This window comes from Anomaloglossus baeobatrachus, chromosome 2 (genome assembly GCF_048569485.1).
Source record: "Anomaloglossus baeobatrachus isolate aAnoBae1 chromosome 2, aAnoBae1.hap1, whole genome shotgun sequence".
NCBI classification, from domain to species: Eukaryota; Metazoa; Chordata; class Amphibia; order Anura; family Aromobatidae; genus Anomaloglossus; species Anomaloglossus baeobatrachus.
In genome coordinates this window covers 348826481-348843329 of record NC_134354.1, presented here as the reverse complement: position 1 = coordinate 348843329, position 16849 = coordinate 348826481, and the positions used below count along the sequence as shown (strand labels likewise).

At 39.6% G+C, this 16849-nt stretch overlaps 1 protein-coding gene across 1 annotated transcript in view; it reads left to right on the top strand.

The window, feature by feature from the left end:
• The window catches only part of MECR (mitochondrial trans-2-enoyl-CoA reductase), an 83110-nt gene extending 70240 nt beyond the window's left edge, over positions 1-12870 (top strand). The window contains exons 9-10 of the mRNA XM_075335996.1: positions 4761-4833; positions 12482-12870. Coding sequence (XP_075192111.1) covers positions 4761-4833; positions 12482-12645 — 237 coding nt within the window. The 3' untranslated portion in view covers positions 12646-12870. The remainder of the gene's footprint in view (positions 1-4760; positions 4834-12481) is intronic.
• The last annotated feature ends 3979 nt before the right edge of the window (positions 12871-16849 follow it).

Genomic DNA, 16849 nt, shown 5'->3' with positions numbered 1-16849 from the left:
CATACACATATTCCAGCAGTACGCATATCACCCTATTTGAGTAAGTTTGTTAACCGGTTAGAAGGAGAAGGACCTGGTCGCCCGCACTGTCCTGCAGTAACTCCGAGGAGGGAAGGCCTGGGGTATCCAACCATGCCCCCCAGATCATGTCTCTGTTTTCTATTTAACCCTTGGTTTGATTGTATGACTGCATCTTGTGGACTTCATTCATTTATATACTCCTTGCTCTGCCATTTGGATTGCATACTGTCATTTGGTTACAGCGATGCTTTATTAATTGCCATGTTCTTGTTATATTGGGGTTATACTCCTGTGATTTATCTGTAATCATTGTTGTCATTGGTGAATATACTACCCCCTGGGGTTATTTCAGGGTATGGGTCATTGTGTATTCAGTTTTGCATTTTAATTGTTTTTATATTCGTGTTCAATAAAGGCTTTTGTATTTTGGACTGTGCATGGTTTATGTGCAACATCTTTTTCTCCTTTCACGCTATATGCGGTTTGTAAGACGCACCCCCATTTGTCCCCCGGTTTTGGGGGGAAAAAAAGTGTGTCTTACAAATCGGAAAATACAGTATTTTTTTTTTTTTATTAAAGATTTGTCTGCGAGCAGGATGCAGCCATCAAAAGAGCCACGTCTGGCTCGCGAGCCATAGGTTCCCGACCTCTGTCCTAGAGAAATCTCTTGCCACTATAGTGGGAATACCAATGCCTAGATTTGATACCAGGCTGTTTTCAGACAGGGCTGATATGGTGAAGGTTTTGACTCCCTCTACTTCCTAGGGTCTGCAGTGGAGAAATACATTGATATAGGAGACTGCCTGAAATACATAAATCCAGCTTCTGTGGAATTAATGTCTTTCTTCTCCTCTATACTGAGAAAAGAATTGTGTTGGGTTGTCTGCTATATAATGGTTTCTAGGTGATAGCTATGCTGTCTATGAAACTATTTGTGTTTTTCTGCTATGTATACAGTCATATGAAAAAGTTTGGGCACCCCTATTAATGTTAACCTTTTTTCTTTATAACAATTTGGGTTTTTGCACCAGCTATTTCAGTTTCATATATCTAATAACTGATGGACTCAGTAATATTTCTGGATTGAAATGAGGTTTATTGTACTAACAGAAAATGTGCAACCCGCATTTAAACAAAATTTGACTGGTGCAAAAGTATGGGCACCTCAACATAAAAGTGACATTAATATTTTGTAGATCCTCCTTTTGCAAAAATAACAGCCTCTAGTCACTTCCTGTAGCTTTTAATGAGTTCCTTGATCCTGGATGAAGGTATATTTGACCATTCCTGTTCAGTTGATGGTCGCCGAGCATGGACAGCACTCTTCAAATCATCCCACAGATTTTCAATGATATTCAGGTCTGGGGACTGGGATGGCCATTCCAGAAGATTGTAATTGTTCCTCTGCATGAATGCCTGAGTAGATTTGGAGCGGTGTTTTGGATCATTGTCTTGCTTAAATATCCATCCCCTGCGTAACTTCAACTTCGTCACTGATTCTTGCACATTATTGTCAAGAATCTGCTGATACTGAGTTGAATCCACGCGACCCTCAACTTTAACAAGATTCCTGCTACCGGCATTGGCCACACAGCCCCAAAGCATGATGGAACCTCCACCAAATTTTACTGTGGGTAGCAAGTGCTTTTCTTGGAATGCCGTGTTTTTTTGCCTCCATGCATAACGTCTTTTTGTATGACCAAACAACTCAATCTTTGTTTCATCAGTCCACAGGACCTTCGTCCAAAATGTAACTGGCTTGTCCAAATGTGCTTTTGCATTCCTCAGGCGAGTCTGTTTGTGGCGTGCTTCCAGAAACGGCACATTGACACCATCTGCAGCAAGATGATGCTGCAGGTCTTTGGAGGTGGTCTGTGGATTGTCCTTGACTGTTCTCACCATTCTTCTTCTCTGCATTTCTGATATTTTTCTTGGCCTGCCACTTCTGGACTTAACAAGAACTGTACCTGTGTTCTTCCATTCCCTTACTATGTTCCTCACAGTGGAAACTGACAGTTTAATTCTCTTAGACAACTTTTTCTATCCTTCCCCTGAACAACTATGTTGAATAATCTTTGTTTTCAGATCATTTGAGATTTGTTTTGAGGAGCCCATGATGCCACTCTTCATAGGAGATTCAAATAGGAGAACAACTTGCAAGTGGCCACCTTAAATACCTTTTCTCATGATTGGATACACCTGCCTATGAAGTTCAAAGCTCAATGAGGTTACAAAACCAATTTAGTGCTTTAGTAAGTCAGTAAAAAGTAGTTAGGAGTGTTCAAATCAAGAAATTGATACGGGTGCCCATACTTTTGCACCGGTCAAATTTTGTTTAAATGTGGATTGCACATTTTCTGTTAGTACAATAAACCTCATTTCAATCCAGAAATATTACTCAGTCCATCAGTTATTAGATATATGAAACTGAAATAGCTGTTGCAAAAACCCAAATTGTTCTAAAGAAAAAAGGTTAACATTAATAGGGGTGCCCAAACTTTTTCATATGACTGTATGTTTCTGGGGGATATATTTTATATCCCACATGAAACTGAGCAAGGAGCTACATTTCTGGTGCAGTGAATGTCTAGTTTATGTATGTATATATATATCCCATAACCCACTGTGGTATGATTATATATAATCTAGTGGCCTGACCTAGTCATCGCTTGAGTCAACTCTAGTTGAAATAATATAATTTCTTCTCCTTTTATGTGACTTATATGAAATTACAAAGTCAAAGGACATACGATCATACGGATATCTGACGTACTGGCTTGATGGTAATGAATACATTCTGACTTCAAGCAATGAATATTCTGTATGCTAATGTAATGTATGGATGTTATGTATGATTTACTATTTGTGATGTTTTGTGTCCACATTAAGTCTTTTTGCACTGGATTGTTATGTGATTTCTTTTATATATTTGTAATGTATCTCAAAAAAGGTTGTAGATTTTAGAGTGTCTTTTTATGGTTATTTAACAACAGCATTGTGCTTGAAACACTGGGGTACATGGATTCTTTTTTTTTTTGAGTTAATTGCTGGATTATATGGTATATAAAGTCTAGCATTATAGGAGTATTCCCATCTTGTCAAATGATTGCAAGTTGCTTGGATTTGTCATTACCTTACTGTGTCCCTAGTCACATATATCATAAAAGGGAATACCATCCTCACATTTTTTTTGAACATCTTATTATATTTTTTTCATGGGACAACACTGTAGATATGACACTTTGCTACAATGTAAAGTAGTCAGTGTACAGCTTGTATAACAGAGTAAATTTATTGTACTCTCTCTAAATAACTCAGACAGCATTAATGACTAAACCGCTGACAAGAAAAGTGAGAACTCCCCTAAGTTAAAAATGGCCAAATTAGCCATTTTTCTTCTCTGGTGTCATGTCACTGATTATAGTGTTATAAGGTCTCAGGTGTGAATTGGGAGCAGGTTTGTTAAATTTGGTATTACTCACTTTTGTGATATACTGTAGCCATGAGGCTGGGTAGTCCTGTCCAGGGTCAGTTACCAAGAGGGCAAACCATAAACTAAGAGGTGAGACAAAGGCGTAATATGATTACTGTCGAAGGTCAAAATTTCCAAGAAGGTAGTGGATCAAGACAAAGGGGCTAGGCAAATGGATACTCAGAAGTAAGGTCCAATGTCCGGTAACAATAGATCAGACCAAGCACAGAAACAGGCACGCAGACATCACCGAGCTAAAGCAGAAATTGAGGGCAGAGAGGCAGCTAAATAGCAAGGTAATCACTCCAAACAGGAGACACATGGAGGAAACCTCACACACCCCAGACCTGACTCTATGGCTGAAGTGTCTATCCCCATTCTGACAGCTCAGCATGTCCCTTGCCTCCAATTGGATGGCTGAACGGACAGTCACTGCATCAATATATGTAGAGCTGGGGATGAGAAGCGCAAATAGGGTCTTACCCCAATAAAGATAGGGTAATAAATAAAATCAAACTCGCCAATAGGAGTTGTGCCAGTCACAACTCCTATAAATGCATATATTGTCCAGGTGAATAGCTGCAGCACTGGGTTTAGCAGATGAAAAGTAAAAGTATAAATGGGGTTTTAAAGACGCGCTATTGACCAATCTGGAACGATGAAAGGATTATTTCTTTATTTTCATGCACAGGTCAATGCGTTTCAGGAGTACTCAGCTCCCTTAATCAGGACACAACAGGCAATTTGATGTTTTTTGCCTGTTGTCCTGATGAAGGGAGCTGAGTACTCCTGAAACGCGTTGACCTGTGCATGAAAATAAAGAAATAATCCTTTCATCGTTTCAGATTGGTCAGTAGCGCGGCTTTAAACCTGATTTCTACTTTTACCTTTCAGTCATTGCACCAAGACACACTGACAAGAGGAATCATGACACTTTATAATGACTTTTTCAGCTACTTGGCAGTACAGGGAATTGTAATGCAGACCTATACAAGTGATTAGTGATGGCTGTACAGGGAAAAACAGTGAAGGGCTGATCTACATCAGCTCTTCAGCCCCTACATTCTCAGCATGAGTAGAGACCCCAGAGGTCGGACCCCTACCGATTATAAAGTGGTGGCATGTTCTAACAATATGATAAACACTTTACAAAATGTGATTACTGCTTAAGTCAGAAAATATTTTTTAATATCCATTGAATAGAGACAGAAGCAATCAGTCAACCAAGTAAGTTTGTACAATTTTTTTTCATTTTCCTTTATTTCAGAGTGCTCTAATATTCAAAAATGTGAAGCTCTGTGGTTTCTGGGTAACGAAGTGGAAAAAAGACCGGTATCACAGTAAGTATTTATACATCATTGTATCATTACCTACTTTCCCATGAAATCTTCAATCTTTTCTACACATGCAACTTATTTTGTATTGCAGCTACCAATCTACACAGGTTTTGCTCCTTGCACCCCTGACATACACCTGATTTTGCTGGAGGGAGCCTTTTCATACCAAACATCTTTTTTGTATTCAGAGCTGCTTTCTATTCTAGCTACTAGTGTGTTGGTGGTCATAAGGGAGAGTCACATTAATATGCCCTGAAATGGTATATGAAATTGGGGGTGTCAATTGGCATTACAGTTAAGTAAGACGTCCTCTTCATGGAGCACAATACAGTTATATGTGACTGAGTGCCATAGAATATGTAAAGAACAGTAGTTTTTTGACTGTAAATAAGAGCAGTATGTAAAAAACAAACAAACAATAAGCTTGGTAATGATTTGCACTAGCTTTAAAGGGAATGTGTTGTTTGAAATTGACCTACTGTTGAAATTCTAATAACTGATGGACTGAGTAATATTTCTGGATTGAAATGAGGTTTATTGTACTTACAGAAAATGTGCAATCTGCATTTAAACAAAATTTGACCGGTGCAAAAGTATGGGCACCCGTATCAATTTCTTGATTTGAACCCACCTAACTACTTTTTACTGACTTACTAAAGCACTAAATTGGTTTTGTAACCTCATTGAGCTTTGAGCTTCACAGGCAGGTGTATCCAATCATGAGACAAGGTATTTAAGGTGGCCACTTGCAAGTTGTTCTCCTATTTGAATCTCCTATGAAGAGTGGCATCATGGGCTCCTCAAAACAACTCTCAAATGATCTAAAAACAAAGATTATTCAACATAGTTGTTCAGGGGAAGGATACAAAAAGTTTTCTCAGAGATTTAAACTGTCAGTTTCCACTGTGAGGAACATAGTAAGAAAATGGAAGAACACAGGTACAGTTCTTGTTAAGCCCAGAAGTGACAGGCCAAGAAAATTATCAGAAAGACAGAGAAGAAGAATGGTGAGAACAGTCAAGGACAATCCACAGACCACCTCCAAAGACCTGCAGCTTCATCTTGCTGCAGATGGTGTCACTGTGTATCGGTCAACAATACAGTGCACGTTGCAAAAGGAGAAGCTGTATGGGAGAGTGATGCGAAAGAAGCCGTTTCTGCAAGCACGCCACAAACAGAGTCGCCTGAGGTATGCAAAAGCACATTTGGACAAGCCAGTTAGATTTTGGAAGAAGGTCCTGTGGACTGAAGAAACAAAGATTGAGTTGTTTGGTCATACAAAAAGGCGTTATGCATGGAGGCAAAAAAACACAGCTTTCCAAGAAAAGCACTTGCTACCCACAGTAAAATTTGGTGGAGGTTCCATCATGCTTTGGGGCTGTGTGGCCAATGTCGGCACCGGGAATCTTGTTAAAGTTGAGTGTCTCCTGGATTCAACTCAGTATCAGCAGATTCTTGACAATAATGTGCAAGAATCAGTGACGAAGTTGAAGTTACACAGGGGATGGATATTTCAGCAAGACAATGATCCAAAACACCGCTCCAAATCTACTCAGGCATTCATGCAGAGGAACAATTACAATATTCTGGAATGGCCATCCCAGTCCCCAGACCTGAATATCATTGAAAATCTGTGGGATGATTTGAAGCGTGCTGTCCATGCTCGGCATCAAACTTAACTGAACTGGAATTGTTTTGTAAACCGGAATAGTCAAATATACCTTCATCCAGAATCCAGGAACTCATTAAAAGCTACAGGAAGCGACTAGAGGATGGTATTTTTGCAAAAGGAGGATCTACAAAATATTAATGTCACTTTTATGTTGAGGTGCCCATACTTTTGCACTGGTCAAATTTTGTTTAAATGCAGATTGCACATTTTCTGTAAGTACAATAAACCTCATTTCAATCCAGAAATATTACGGAGTCCATCAGTTAGATATATGAAACTGAAATAGCTGTTGCAAAAGCCCAAATTGTTATAAAGAAAAAAGGTTAACATGAATAGGGGTGCCAAAACTATTTCGTATGACTGTAGTTATAATAGATCTTTATATTTTATTTATGTTTTGTTTGTTTTTTTGCTTCCTTGCCCCCATATCAAAAACTTTATTTAAAAATAATAAAAAAAAGTTCATTTTCCGTTTGCATGGTGGCCACTATGGTTTTCTTAGGCTTCTGTGTTTTTAGGAAGAGTTTTCAGCAAGCTCCTTTATCAGCAAAGGCAGGATCACAATGACAAGTAAGGCTGCTTTCACACTACGTCTTTTTAACATGTGTCCTGAACATTTTTTTAACGCAAAAACGGATCCAGTGCAAATGCGTTTTCATTTCAATGCATTTGCAATGGACTCGCGTTAACATGTGTTCACCTGCGTTTGCGTGCGTTATAGTGAGGATCCAGCGAGTTGCAGTTTTTTAACATCTTTCAAAAGCGCTACATGTAGCGTTTTTGAGCTGCGTCCAAATACTACAAATTGCTGGATCCTGACTAAACAGCATGCAAACGCATGTGAACGCTGGCATGCTGAGAATGGATCCTGCTTGCTCTACTGAGCATGCCCAGAAACCAGCCTCGTAATCAGTCTATCTCTCTTCTACCTCTTTGTCTCTCTCCCCCTCTCTCTCCTCCCTCTCTCTCCTCCCTCTCTCTCCTCCCTCTCTCTCCCCCTCTCTCTCCCCCTCTCTCTCCCCCTCTCTCCCCTCCCTCTCCTCCACCTGAGAGCTGCGGACACTCGTAACCAAGGTAAATATCGGGTAACCGCGGTCTTAGTTACCCGATGTTTATGTTGGTTACGTGTGCAGGTAGCCCGGCTCCTAGCAGCTGCAGACGCTCGTAACCAAAGTAAATATCGGGTATCCAAGCAAGTATACCCGATGTTTACCTTGGTTACGAACCTCCGCAGTTGTAAGAAGCCGGCTCCCAGTCTGGCACGTTTAGTTCCCCTCACTCCCGATCACATGACTCCAATGCCCGCCCCTAAACATCCAGTGACAGGATCCTGCAAAGTAACACATGCGTTTGCATGCGTTTTTTGCTGTAAAAGCAGGATCCGCTTTTGCAGCAAAAAAACGTTCAGGACGCATGTTAAAAAGACGTAGTGTGAAAGCAGCCTAACAACTGCCAATGTGGAGACCTGTAAAGTTATGCACCTGGGCACTAATACTATGAAGGCACCATATGTACCATATCTTCTAGGGGAGGTAAAACTAGAAGAGTCACTTGTGGAGAAAGATCTCAGTGTTCTTGAAGATCACAGACTACATATACCAAATACAATCAGCATATTTAAGGCCAGTAGGACATTATATATTAAGAGGTGTGTACTAGTCGGGCAGGGATGTAATGCTACCACTGTACAGAGCATTAGTTTGACCTCATCTGGAATCTGCAGTTGCATTTTTAGCACCAGTTCACGGAGAAGATGCCATGGAGGTACAAATTAGAGGAACAAAATTGATTGATAAGGGCATCGAGAATCTTTAAAGGTTTTAAAGTTCTTCAAGAAATGTAATAAAATAAATAATACACATATCAATCTTTAACATTTTTCTAAATACAATTATTTAGAGAAAAGTTATTCTTTATCTGCTGCACTCTCACGATTTTATACATGGAAACTGTCAGGACAAGCAGTAGGACAGACTGCATGAGACAGATGCATTAAAACTGTCAGGATGACTGAGATGGATGTTCATATATCTTGTGATTTGTTCCAGCCCCTCTCTGTGTCCTGTCAGGGTGACTGAATATAGGAATGTGTGTACATGATGTCTGAATGCCTGACTGGACCCTGTTCTGACGTGACCTGTGCCTCGAGCGTCACGCAACCAGTCCTCTGAACTTAGACCGGTTGTGATTTGTTGCAGCTGCCATCTTGGAATCCTGACAATGCAGTAGATACCTTTTTATACAGCAAAAATGTTATTACAAACTACACTTCTCATTGCTCATTAATACTGTCTGATTTAGCATTTATCAAGGGAAATATTTTGCATGTGCAGCACAAAAGTTGTTCTCAGCGATGCATTATCCTGTGTAAACAGGAACTGCCAAGAATAGTGGCAGCCTATGTACACAGGGTGATCTATTACAAATCATTCAGTGTGAATCGTTTAATACGGCCTGCGTGTGTAAACAGGCTATTAACCCCTTAACGACCGCCAACACCCCTTTTAACAGCGGACGTGCAACGTACCTATTCCTCAGCACCAGTGAGTCACTTTTGGGTATTTTCTGTCACCTGGGCCCTTCAAAGTCACTTCAAATATGGTGTGGTCCCTAAAAAAAATGGTTTTGTACATTTTTGTTTGGAAAAATGAGAAATTACTGTAACTTTTAACCCTTCTAACTTCCTCAGAAAAAAATATTATTAAAAAATCGTGCTGATGTAAAGTAGACATATGGGAAATGTTATTTATTACCGTATAAACTCGTGTATAAGCCGACGTTTTCAGCACATTTTTTATGCTGAAAAAGCTCCCCCTCGGCTTATACTCGAGTTCGCTCTTTGTCCTCTTACCTGCTTCTTGCGGACCACTGGTACATAGACCCCTTGATGATCTCGGCCATTACACGGGGCCGACGCTGCCGTCAACGCTTTATTTTGCCCCTGCATTGGCCAAGATCATCAAGGGGTCTACATGCCTGCAATCCTTAAGAAGCAGGTAAGAGGACACAGAGGGATCGGAGGACAGGTGAGAAAAATGTTTTGTTTGTGTATGTGAACAACAGCATAATAGGGGCCAAGAAGGGGACCAGTATGAGCACATTACTAATGTACTAATGGATGGGCACATTACTACAGGAGACAAGGATTGAGCACATTACTATAGTGCATAAGGATGGGCACATTAGTACAGGAGACAAAGATGGGGCACATTACTACAGGGCAGAAAGATGGGGCACATTACTACAGGGCAAAAGAATGGGCACATTACATTTTATTGGTCTCTTTTTTTTTTTTTTTTGTTTTTGTTTTTGAAATTTACCAGTAGCTGCTGCATTTCCTGCCATAAGCTTATACTCGAGTGATTACATTTTCCCAAGTTGTTTGTGATAAACTTAGGTGCCTCGGCTTATATTCAGGTTGGCTTATACTCAAGTATATATGGTAGCTATTTTATGTGACATAACTCTCCTGGTTTAAATATTCAAAACAAGAAAGCCTGCGGAGACACCATCACATGTTTCTCAAAGCTGGCAGGAAACTAGCCAGGTCCTTGACCGGAGACTGCCCTTCCCGTGGTTTTTCCTTCCACGTGAAAGACCTGGCTAGTTTCCTGCCAGCGTTGAGTAACATGTGATGGTGTCTCCGCAGGCTTTTTTGTTTTGAATATTTCCCAGGGGGCATTGCTCTAGAATCACTGCGTTGAGAAACGCGTGATGGTGTCTCCGCGGTGTTGGATGTTGAACTCCTTAAGGTCAACTATCCTTGCTTATGTAGTCTCATGGTTTAAAGGTATAAAATTTCTAATTTTGAAAATTTTCTCCAAATGTCTGATTTATTTTTTTTTCCCCACAAATAAATGCAAAAACTATCATCCTAAATTTACCACTAACATGAAGTACAATAAATCCTAATAGAAACCGTTTTAGAATCGCTGGGATCCACTGAAGCATTTCAGAGTTATTACATCATAAAGTGACAGTGGTCAAATTTCTAAAATTTGGCCTGGGCATTAAGGTCAATATTGGCTCCATCATTAAGAGGTTAAAATATTGCTGATCAGTAAATGTTTATCAGTCAGCGGTCGTATATTGCCTCCAGTCATTCTGTGTAGTTGAACTATGAGAAAAGATTAAAGGTATTAATTTTTTTTAGTCTTTAGAAGACTAATACAAAAAGTATAGTCACAATCTGTTTCATGTACAACCCCTTCAAAGATAAGGGGACACTCAATTAGTCTGTGGAAAGACAGCTTCAATCAACAAAAGAGACAGTCTCTCTTTACCATACTGATGAGGGGCAAATACCCCGAAACAGCTGTCTGTGGATGGATACCATGTTTTGGCATAGGTGGTTTCCTTGACCGGAGACTGCCCTTCCAGTGGTTTTTCCTTCCCGGTGAAAGACCTGGCTAGTTACCTGCAAGCGTTGAGAAACATGTGATGGTGTCTCCGCGGCTTCCTTGTTTTTCTTTACCATAAGGCCTTCTTCACACATATCTATCTCCGGTACGTCTGACGTCCGTTTTCACACATACTGGAGATACTGACTCACGTAGACCCATTAAAATCAATGGACTTTGTCACACATCCGTGATTTCACAAGGACCATGTCCATTTTCTGTCAGCAGCATGAGTGTCACACAGACCGCACATTGATGGGATCCGGGTGGCCTCAGTGTGACCAGTATCTGAGAAAAAAACGGTCACATAAAAGTAAAGTATTATTATACTTACCGGTCTTCGGTGCTGCTGTCTTGGCCTCTGCTGTTGCTTCCAGGTCCGCTCATTAAGCTTATACATATTCACTGCACTCATCATGGACCTGGAAATAACAGTAGCGTAGGAGACAGCAGTTACGGAAACGGATAAGTATACGAGCTCATACTGTCCATGTTCTATCCTGATGTCACATGGATAGCACACAAAACACGCACACACATACGTACCTTCACCAGGGACCATAAAAATCGTTCGTGTTTTACACTGATGTGTGAAGGAGGCCTAAAGCTGTTAATCTATGGAATAGTCTACGTAAACCGCTGATCAAAGAACTGTTGATGTCTTCAAAAAAGGCTTGAATGTTTTAGAATAAAGTAATAAAAATACTTGTAATGTTCTTGTCTAAATGTTTGGTCCAGTATCAGCAACTGGGATCAGAAGAGAAAGCTTAGCTCTGTTAGGGCAGGCTGGATCATGCATTATATTTGTACATGTACTATTTACACCTTATTGTAGCCTTTCCCATCCCGGGATTGAACTTCATGGACCTGGCATTTTTTTTCTCTTTTAAAGGGAATCTGTCACTAGGTGTTTGCCACCTAATCTGGAAGCAGCATAACGTAGAGGCAGATATGCTGATTGCAGTGATGTGTCACTTACGGAGTTCCTTAGTGTAGTTTTCATAAAATCACTGATTAATCAGCAATAATTATCATTACAGGACTACTTGTTATGCTGCTAGATAGTCCAGCATATTCTTGAGCTCTGTATAACTGCTAGATCTGCAGCAGGGAAAACATTGATTTTTATCAAAATTACAGTAAACAGCTCAGTAAGTGACACATCGCTGGAATCAGGGTCTCTGTCTTTACATGCTGTTCTCAGACGAGGTAGCAAAAACTTGCTGACATTTATTGCCCTTGGAAGAAAGGGAGTAAAAAACGAAAGTGCAAAATGCTGTGTGAATGGTGTGAAGGGGTTATAGAGTCACATGTTGTTGAGTTCTTGACTCTCTACAAGGTTAGCTCCCTACACCATGCATAACTGGTTGTCAATATGTTATGCATTTAGTTGGATTATAGTAATCCAGCAGTAAGGCACACAGTAGGAGGTTCAGTCCCTTTGGTGTATGTAGACATTCATGAATTTTGGAAGTTCCCATACATAAAAGTTACATGATCCCAAATCAGTCAGTGCTGTAAAAATCCTGCAAAGAGGTTGATCTTGTTCATCGTTTTATTTTTTTTTATCCAATTATAGATCGGGAAGAAATTACCAAGATGATTCGGGACCTGTGTGACTTAATCCGCAGAGGGAGGCTGCTTCCGCCCCCCTGCACTGAATGGCCCCTGGAAGATTTTTCCCAAGCACTTCGTGATGCACAGACACCATTCCTTTCCCGCAAACAGATCTTAATTATGTAATCAGGAAGGGAATTTCTTTGCACATTTAATATGACTGAGATCCTAAATTTCCTGCCGAGATGTATATTTATAGATATATATATTTTTTGTCTGTAAACAGTCTGTGAAATGTACAATGTAATAGATGAAATGTGACCGTATAAATGAGTTTTATTTGACCTGTCTGTATATAATGCTGCATAAGAACATCCCAAACCATTGATTAAATTATATTGTGCTATCGTCCTTCTGAGGTCTAATCCATCCATGCTTGCTTCAGGGAAGACATTGTACACATTATTGCGGAGCATAAACGTGTGCAATGTATTTCAGGCTTAGATCTACAAGATCTCCACATCTATATACAGTGTGAGAAACCTGTACAGTGATCTGCTGCACATAGATGACATATACCTGTAAATAAAAGATGAAAAGAATAAAAGTGTGGTATTTTTATTATTTACACTTATCTCGATCCAAACTACCAGGATATAGATATTATGCTAAACTGAATTATTTTTTTTTTTACTTTGAATGGATATTATTTCACTTACAGTTTTTTGTATCACCGTATTTTTTTTTTTAGAATTCGCACTGATTTATAAAACACACCCCAAATGTAGAGAAAAAAAATGGTGTCCGTCTTATACTCCGGTGTTGTCTTACCGGAGGAGGGTGGCAGCGGTGGTGGAATGGGGTCACAGGAGGCAGAGACTGTGTTGGCAGTGGCGGCAGGTCTGTGCTGGCAGCGGCGGTGGGTCAGTGCTGGCGGCAGCGGGTCAATGCTAGCAGTGGAAGCTGTGCTGGCTGTGTGGAGCAGGCTGGTGCAGTGAGTGTCCCAGATGATCTGTTGGCGGTCCGGGTTTCAAAGAAATGGCGCCTGGAGTGACACGTACGGAGATGGAGCTCTCATCCAAGGGCTCCATCTGCGCACACGTTGATTCCGGGAGCAAACATTTGAAGCCCGGACTGCAGACACACCATCTGGGACACCCGCCGCACAGCCACCGCAGCTTCCACTGCCAGCACAGCCACGGCAGTCTGCACAGTCAACCGGCCGCCCACGCAGAGTGACAGCCAAGCAGGCAGCCCGCCCAGCCGCACGGAGAGGCAGCCGACCGCACACGACAGACAGGCACCCGGCCGCCCGTACAGAGAGGCACATAGACAACCCCGCCAATCGTCCACCGTCCGGTAAGCTATATTCGGATTTTAAGAGGCACCCCTCATTTTCCTCCCAAATTTTTGGGAGGAAAAGAGCGTTTTATAATCCGAAAAATACTGTATATTGTAATACCTGAAAAATGACTGTCAGCCCAAGCTGGTGAATTGTAATACATTATATCAGCGATCAGGGCAATAAAAGGTAATATTCCATATAGGGACTAAGCAACAACAAAAGAAAAAATATAAAAATATTTTCAGAAAAAAATATACAAATTTATTAGAATTTCATGTAAAAAAAAAGTACACATCATACAAAAATGTAGCAGCAAATACACAACACCGTACAAAAAAGTAACAAAAAATGTCTTCATCATACAGCTGACAAAAAAGTTGACTAAAATGCAATCAAAAGTCATATATAAATAAAAATGGTACCGCTAAAGACGTCATCTTGCCCCACAAAAAAACAAGCCAAAACAGCTCCATCAGTGAAAAAATTAAAAAAGCTATACCTCTCAGACTACACCAATGCAAAAACATTATTTTTATTCTATTAAATTGTTTCTATGGTGTAAAAGCAACAAATCATAAAAAAAACTATATAAACATGGTATCGCTATAATCGTACTGACCCGAAAAATAAAACTGTTTTATCACTTTTATGACCCAGTGAATGGCTTAAAAAAAATAAATCCTGAATTGTCATTTCTTCTTGGTTCTGCCTCACAAATTGCAAAATAGTAAGCGATCAAAAAATATTTTGTGGCCCAAAATGGTACCAATAAAAATTCCAAGTCATCCCCAGGGCTGTGGAGTCAGTCTGTGTCCATTTTGGTGCAGCCGGAGTCAGTATAAAATGGACCAACTCCAACTCCTAAAATATATAATAAATTGGGTACAGTAGTTCAATGCAGAATGTGCTGAATATTTTTTCATAAGCATTGTTTTGAAATCTCCTATAAATGTCTGTTCTATTCCTGATCAAAGGATCTAGGCTTTTAGTTGAGATGAATCTGTGCTGCATTTTATGTACATAAGTAGTGAAGCTCTGGCTCTACAGATAAGGGTGAAAACACTGGGGAGGAAGAAGTGCTTGCACTAATCTCAGAACTGTAGAAGGAAGTGGAAAAAGTTCTGCAAGATTCTTATCTAAATAAGAACAGATTCTTGCTGTTGTAACTGACAATACTTCAAACATAATTAAACTGACAAATAAGAGTAATGAAGGTGAACAGCAGCTAGAAGAAAACTTCAGATTCAGTATGTTTGAGATGGAAAGCCAGAGTGCTCTTCCTGTAACTGAGGAATAAACAGATATTAGTACAGAACAGCAAAATGATACTTTAGAATCAGCTCTTGTTGAAGCTGCTTCTGCTTCTCTCTACTATTCATCAAGTCCTGTGTTGTGCACACACTGCAGCCTGCAATAAGAGATAAGAGGGACCTGCTGGAACTCTGACTGGCAAAGTGAGGAAATTGGTTATTGCTGCCAGAACCCCTAAATTTGATTCCATCTTGAAGAGACACGCTGAAAAATAGGGCAATTGTCTATCAAGCGACTCGGTGGGGCAGCACTTATTTAATGATTGAGCAATTGTTTGAGCTAAGGCCCTTTCTCGTAGACATCTCCAACCCTCAGGTAACACTAAATGAAGGTCAATTGACACAGGTGGCTGAATTGAAGGAATTGCTTCATCACCCATTTACAGTGACTAATAAATTACAAACAGAGGTGTAACCTCCTGGCATTTTCATAAAGGAGTAGAAGAACTTGCTGTTTTGCCTGTCCCAAAAAGGAGGTTTAATCGCAGATGGCATTGCTGCTTCAATGAAACTGAGAGAGACACTGCTATTAGAAAATACAGTTCTTCTGGCAGTTGTGTGGACCCAAGTCATCATATATTGCTGGATGATCAACAGCTTACTAAAGAAAAAGAAGCTCTGACTGAGGTAGAAGTTAGGATGGGTGGCTACAGGACAGCCAAAAGCAAGAGGAATTGTGTCATCCAGGGCTACTGCTGCCTTATCTTCATCAGATGAAGAGTTTAATTGTGAAATGTATTTGATTGTCTTGGAGCAAGCAAAGCGCTGCTGCAGAGAAAAAGATTCCACTCCCATAGCAAACAGACTTTATTTGAGCAAACATTTTCATTTGCTCCTCAAAGAAGTAGAAGAGTTTAATTGTTCATAAAAACTGTGAATGAGGCAATTCCTTTATACCCCGAGATTGTTAGAGATGTTGCCCAAGTGGTTACTGATTTGCCACAAACCCAAGTTAGTGTAGAGAGGTTGTTCTCCGGCCTTAAAATAATTGGGTCAGATTTGAGGTCATCTATGAAGGAGGATGTGATGGAGGCAATACTGTTTCTTACAACAAATTCATAGACTGCACAAAAGTTATTCAGTACATTTTTGTTGATCGTGTATTGCGTATTTACAATTTATTAAAGTTGTGTGTTCAAAGTTGTATTCCAATGAATATAATTTATGTTCGATCTAAATACTTGATTATTGTATCGTAATAATGATTAAAAGTCTGAAGTTACCATTTCACTACAGTAAATTTATCACTAACAACAAAGGTCTGAATTCAATATTCACTGTTCATAAAAAAACAACATTTGAGGAACAAAAATTGTCCACAAAAAAACAGTGATTTCAATAAGTTTTATTTCTAAAGTAATTAGTAAAAATATGCATATCTATGTTAAAATCAATAATAATAATAGTAATGATGCTTCAACATGAGGGACGATATATAAGCAGTAAAATAATAAAAAGTGCACCAGAATATATACAAAGCCGAACTGTTTATCAAAATTAAGTTTAAATCACATAAAACAGTATATTCCAAAACTTCATGTAAAAGGTAAATATTTTTCTTAGAGTTTTCATGCGTTGGAAAAAGAAAAAAAAGTTAAATATTTTTATTTGTTTTAAATTGTATACACATAAAAATATTTCATATAGAAGTGAAAAAATATAAATTGCTACTTTTTTAATTTTATAAACCAGTGGACAGGATACATAAAAATATATATGTGTGACTTTAAAAGTA